The 6,575-nt window shown below is 43.9% G+C and overlaps 2 protein-coding genes across 2 annotated transcripts; one reads left to right on the forward strand and one right to left on the reverse strand.

Moving 5' to 3' along the window:
- Window positions 1-925: 925 nt before the first annotated feature.
- LOC105556140 lies at window positions 926-2,398 on the reverse strand (the record flags this gene model as incomplete). The annotated part of the gene is made up of 4 exons (XM_012003211.1): window positions 2,129-2,398; window positions 1,863-2,012; window positions 1,370-1,756; window positions 926-1,310 (listed from the first exon to the last, which is right to left on the reverse strand). Coding segments are annotated over exons 1-4 (1,192 nt in total), but the record flags the coding sequence as incomplete, so codon positions are not given.
- A 467-nt stretch (window positions 2,399-2,865) lies between these two features.
- Window positions 2,866-3,357, forward strand: LOC105556141. Its single transcript, XM_012003213.1, has one exon. It carries the CDS (start codon window positions 2,866-2,868, stop codon window positions 3,355-3,357), a length of 492 nt encoding a protein of 163 aa, XP_011858603.1.
- Window positions 3,358-6,575: the final 3,218 nt, after the last annotated feature.

Below are 6,575 nucleotides of genomic sequence, written 5' to 3' on the forward strand. Positions count from 1 at the left end.
GATAGGCGCCCCCATTTCACGCTGGCTCCTGGGTCGTCAATTGCCCGGGAGTACAGGGGGGTGAGTCCCACACACCACCCCGTCCTCTTCCCAGAGAGGCGGGGTGACGGCCCATGAGGGTTTCCACCGGGTAAAAAAAAAAAAGGGAGCGAGACGAGGAGGAGAGGGACGCAGGAACAGCGTCCCCCTTCTCGGAAGGGGACACAATAATTATGTCCCCATAGCAGACAAACAACGTCTGCAGGAGATGGGGATTGCTCTTCTCAGAGCATCTTCCCCTTGATCACGAGGAGGGACTGGGTGAGCAACAACCACCCGGCTAACGCCACTCATGGCGAAGGGACGTCAGGGTCCCCCTTTAAGCGTCCAGGTTCCGCTTTAAGAATAGGCCTGGGGTATCTCCTGCCTGTCGTAAGAGGCATCTAAAAGGAGAGGTGTCGAGGAGTCATTGGGGACCCTCGGGGGTGGGCACGGGCTGGGATACCCGTGACTCACCCGCCCCCACAAACAACTAGGGGGCGCGGCGGGAGGCCTGGTGGCACCCCCGCCGCGGCGCACGCAATGCGCCAAAGAACACCCATGTCAGGGCGGGGTCCAAGTCCGGACCTAGAGGAGCGTGCTATTAACAGGCGCGTGGCGCCGAGCCGATTAGAAGCAATGCGATCGCAGTACCTGGCCGGCTCAACATGGCGCAGTGAAGTCCACCCTCGGTGGTTTTAGTGCGGTAGGCGCCCTCCATTGCACGCTGGCCCCAGGTCGCCAATTGCCTGGGGTACAGGGAGGGCGAGTCCCACACACCCCCCCCGTCTCCGTCCCAGCGGAGTGGGGGGATGGTCCATGAGGATTTCCACCGGGTCAAAAAAAAGGGCTGGTTGTGAGAAGTGGCCGTATTTGGTACATCGCTGGTGTTCTTTGATTCGTGTACTGATCTTCCTCTCGGTTTCTCCTATGTACACTTTTCCGCAAGCGCATGGGATTTTGTAGACCACTGAGGCTGCCAAATGGGGTCTCCGATCCTTGGGATTGGGGAGCATTTGAGAGAGTTTGTTGTGTGGTTTGAATATCACTCTTATGTTATGTTTGCTCAAGACTCTGCTGATGCGGTCCGTCGTGCCTCGGAGGTACGGGAGTACCACCGCCTTTTTCTTCTCTTTCTCTGCCTCTGGCATCCTGGTGTCGTTAAGGATGGGTTCCTTCTTTGTCAGCTTCTGGGTCGTACGGTTGATGTTTCTGCTACTGTATCCATTCCTTGTTAGGGCTCGGTGGAGGTGGTTTAGTTCTCCGTCCAGGGCAGCTGGTTCCGAGATGCTCTGTGGACTAAAGAGTTAATCACAGAATTCTTTTGGGCGGGATGATAGTGGGAGTTCACATGGAGGTTTCGGTCCGTGTGTGTCGGTTTACGGTAGACGTTGTGGCCTAAGGTGCCATCCTCGTTCCTGCGGACGAATACATCCAGGAAGGGAATTTGGGAGTTTTGTTCAATCTCCATTGGGAATTGGATGTTAGGGTGCTGGGAGGTGATAAACGTAAGAAATTGAGGTAGGGTTTCCCTTCCGTGGTTCCAGATGAAGAAGGTGTCGTCCACGTATCTGAACCACGTGGAGGGTTTTAGTGGAGCCTTCTTCAGGATTTCGTTCTCAGTGTTCCATAAAGATGTTCGCAATGATGGGTGATATGGGGGATCCCATTGCTGCTCCCGTGGTTTGTTCGAAGAATTCTCCTTGGAAATGGAAATAAGTGGAAGTGAGGCAGTGTTCTATTAGTGGGAACAGGTTGGATGGAATCTCTTTGGATGTCTTGATGATGTCCAGGGTGTCTTGTACTGGGACGTTGGTGAACAGGGAAACCACGTCGAAACTCACTAGGATGTCGTTGGGTTTGGTTTTGATCTTGGTGATCTTGTTCACGAAATCCATTGAGTTCCTGATATGGGAATCGTTAAGGCCGGTGAGTTTTTGAAGAGGTTTGGTGAGGAAGCGGGCTAGCTGGTAGGTGGGGGGCTCCCCATGTTGCTGACAATGGGCCGTAGGGGCACCGATTCTTTGTGAATCTTCGGGAGGCCGTATAGTCTGGGGGCTGCGCTATCGCTGGGGGTCAGGTATTTCGTGGTTAGAGGAGGGAAGTTTACCTTCTTGATAAGGAAGGAAGTTTTCTTCTCTACGCTGAAGGTTGGATCGCGTTTGAGTTTTTTGTAGACTTGGGCGTCTGACAGTAAGGTGTTGACTTGGTTGTGATAGTCTCTTTTGTCCATCACCACTGTCGCATTGCCTTTGTCTGCTGGCAGAATGAGGATGTAGTCATTCTGTTTTAGGCTTTGAAGCGCTAAGCGCTTTTCCCTGTTGATGTTTTGACTAGTAAGTTTGGCTTTCCAGAGGATATGGGCTGACTCTTGTCTCATGTTATTTTCCGCTTCAGTTGGAAGGTGGAAAATGGCAGTTTCTATTTAGCTGATGACCCCTTCCGTCGGGATTCTAGTGGGGGTGAGTGCGAAATAGTGTCCTTTGGTGAGGATAGCAGTTTGGGGGGGGGGTGAGAGGACCTGACTACTGAGGATCTTTACTGTCAGGGGGGAGAACTGTGAATTGCGCCTGTGGTTACATTTTAGTAAACTTTTCTTTTTGTTTTTTGGTTGTTAATTCTGCTGAGCGGATGGATTGCTCGTATGTGATTCGGTCCAGGGTTTGCCACAGATCCGGTTCTAGTTTACTAGAAAGGGACAGATGTAGCTCGAGAAGTTTTTTGGAAGTCTCGGCTAAGCCCTTTTTGGTTGTTCGCAATTCTCTCCCTAAGTAGTCTTAACGACGCTTGTCTTAGGATGGCTTTGGATTGTTTCGAGGGCGAGAAGGGGGCCTTAACGACACCAGGATGCCAGAGGCAGAAAAAGAGAAGAAAAGGCGGTGGTACTCCCGTACCTCCGAGGCACGACGGACCGCATCAGCAGTCTTGAGCAAGCATAACATAAGAGTGATATTCAAACCACACAACAAACTCTCTCAAATGCTCCCCAATCCCAAGGATCGGAGACCCCATTTGGCAGCCCCAGGGGTCTACAAAATCCCATGCGCTTGCGGAAAAGTGTACATAGGAGAAACCGGGAGGAAGATCAGTACAAGGATCAAAGAACACCAGCGATGTACCAAATACGGCTACTTCTCACAATCAGCCCTAGCTGAACACAAGATTGAGACCGGACACGCCGTCCAATTCGACAAAGCCACCATGCTGGCCCCGTCGCACAGCTATTTCGCACGAAAACACCGCGAAGGCCTTGAAATCTTGAAACACCCTGATAACCTGAACCGCGACAAAGGCTACCAGGTTAACCCGATATGGCACACCGCCCTTCCGGTTTTTTAATAGGTCAGCCTGCAACGCCCCGATTGAGTGACTTTTCCCCCTCTCCCTCCCTCCGCTCCTTCACCCCTCCCCACCAACCCCCAAAAGGGAACACAGGTATATAAGGACTACCGCAACGCAAGGGAGTTCAGTATCAGAGTCTCCCAGCCCTGATGATGCAGACTGCAACGCCTGTGAAACGTCGGCACCACACCGCAAACGGACGCGGCAACCATCCGGAAGCCATTACGACTGAAGAAGACAGCAGCCGCGAAAGCTTGAAAGCCAAGATTATTTTTATTTTGTTTATAAATTTCTATCTAAATTAATTTTATTTTCTTCTCTGCCAAATTTTCTATCACTTATAATAACTACATTCAGCGCAATACGAACGAATGATTTAAGCGTAAGGTGACGTAGAAAATCTATTTTGTCATTGTTGATTCACTTTGATGCTGTTTTAAATTGATTGACTTTGACCTAATGTGCAATACTACGAAAGATATTGATGATATCTCATCTTTAATGCACGTGTACAGCATTATGCGTCATACGACATATTTCATCGCAACTGGAAAGGAGTAACGCAATACCTACCTGCAGCGCGAAGCCTATACCTCATACATCTGGTTTTCCCAAAAATCAAATCGTCGTATCATAATAAAAATATACGTGGATGTGATTAGCATTTGATGCTCTTAAACTTTTGAGCTAAAAAAATTTTTAGTTTTTGTAAAATAATAGTGGAGGTGGGGGTAAATAAAAAAATTTGACATTGTTGAAAAATATGATTACGACATTGTGAAGACTATGGAAAAACAATAAAACTTTTGTCTAAAACATTTTTTCATAAAACTTATATTTTCGAAGATATTCGTAAAAAATGAAAAAATCCGTTATTTTCGAGGGGATGTTTCACCCCCTAAACGTCGAGATAAGCACAGATAAAAAAATATGGGTCTAATACTTTTTTATGCTCTACAACATATCCGAAGCGCATTGAAATCGGTGAGGGACACATCCGACCGTTCCCTTGTGAGTGACTCAGTATCACTTGAATGTAAGAGGAAAGCAGCTATTGACTTTCTGACCCTGACCGTACATAGAATCTTATCGCGCATATGTTGGCTCTACCTGCACCGCCTTGGAGAAGTGTTTCATCCGGACGCCTCCGAATCCAGCCACGCCTTGTTCTCTAAGGACTTCAAAACCCACTCTAAAGTAACAAGAGTTCCGTTTGGGACGTCGAGCGTACAACACGTCTTCTAACCTAGAAGAAAAATTTTTGATTCTGCGGGGTTGCATCATTCCGCGCGAGACCCGATAGTCGGGGTCTTCGCTTTGTATAATACCACCAATTAATCGCCTAATTCTACGTCTATTGAACACGCACAAGCCTGAAGAATCGACATGGTAGAATATTGCGCGAGAACATTGGAAATTGCCTTAAAAAACTAGAAAAATTGAATATTAAATTACCCTTGAATATACATATATCCATATTCATTACTCAATCACAATAACAGTGACTGTTTTCAAGTAACGCTTGAAGTAAACAACTTTTACTAACCATGGCACGTGTTATCGAAGAAAAGATGGCGGAAGCTGTGCGGATCCCCCACCAAACCTGGGATGCGCAGAACGAAACAAAACTCGTCACGAAGATTGCCTTACTTTATTTCTTTCCACCATGTCCTATACCCTGGTAAAAATTCCGTTAGAAACGGATAGAACATGCATTAAATTCTATCTGTTTCTGACTGTTTTACTATGCGTTTTCGCGAAACAGATAGAATTTAATGCATGTTCTATCCGTTTCTAACGGAATTTTTACCAGGGTACTCTATGGCAGGTATTCATAGTCCAAGCTCAAGATCTGTCTTAAGCACGATCTTAGTGAAGACGGTCTTAAGACCGGAAACCGTCTTAAGTTAGCCTCACATGCATAGATTCGTCTTGAGAACGCGCAAGATCGTCTTGACAAACTTCGTGCTGGACACGACTTGGGAAATGTTCTAAATTCAGAAAAATTATATAATATTATTATTTATGATTGTACAAATACCCGATAAAAAATGTTTTATGCATGAGCATGCATAAATATATTATATTATATGAAATTATACATCAAATATGTCCATACATATTTATTTTTACATTGTATTTTTTTATACAATTCTACACAGTTCTTTATAATTTTGAAGATTTATACATGTTTTGATATGAGAACTTTAACAAAAGGGAAAAAATTGCTTATTTGTAAGTATACATAACTGTGTACAATTGCACAAAATCATACATATGTATATAATTATAAACAATAATTTGTCATATTAAAAATTGTTCATATAAGAACATGTTTAAATATCTAAAATTATACAAAACTATGTAGAATTGTATAAAATTATATAGAAATATACAATGTAAAAATATGTATGGACATATTCGATGGACATATTAAATAATTTTATATAATTCTATATATGTATTTATTCACATTCATGTATACACATTTTTTTACCAGGATTATATTGTGCACGTGTGCATGCACAAATTGATATAGAGAGATCAAATATTAACATTTAATGTACTGTAATTTAAGTATACGTTTACAGAATAGGGGCAAAAATGTAGTCTTTAATTAATATCTCTTCTTCCAAAAATGTATATTATCTTTTCTATTCATGCATTGATAAAGCTTGCAAGAAATTTGTACTGACGTGCTGCCGACGGCTTAAGACCGATCTGAAGGCAGTCAAATACAGTTGCATAATCCAATCTTAAGTTCAATTGAGATGTGAAGGCGTTGCTCAAGATGTATCTTAAGCACGTATTTTTCAAGTCCAGTAAATTGTCGTCTTGAGACGGTCTTGTGCTGTCGAGATGCATTACTATTGGCTGTTCTATTCTCAGTGACGTGAAACAGCCAATAGCAGTGTGTCATTACGCACTATATCGAAAAGCTGTTTATTTAATACTATTGCGAGAAAAATTTTAGTTTCTAATATTTATTAACTAGGCATATTACAATATCACATAGCATTGATCCTATTATTATATACAGTGATAAGTAACAGTTTAAAAGCAATTGTTTTCATAAATTTCCTAATATTGAAAATTATTTTAGTGAATCCATATACCGTATTTTTCCTACTCTGTACTGTGCGCCGTTACTATCGGACATACTATATAACACAGATTTTCCCCTTGGTAGGATCATTCTCGTCAGTGAATTCACA

The sequence above is a fragment of the Vollenhovia emeryi genome, unplaced genomic scaffold (assembly GCF_000949405.1).
Source record: "Vollenhovia emeryi isolate VEMERY1.0 unplaced genomic scaffold, V.emery_V1.0 DF940301.1, whole genome shotgun sequence".
NCBI classification, from domain to species: Eukaryota; Metazoa; Arthropoda; class Insecta; order Hymenoptera; family Formicidae; genus Vollenhovia; species Vollenhovia emeryi.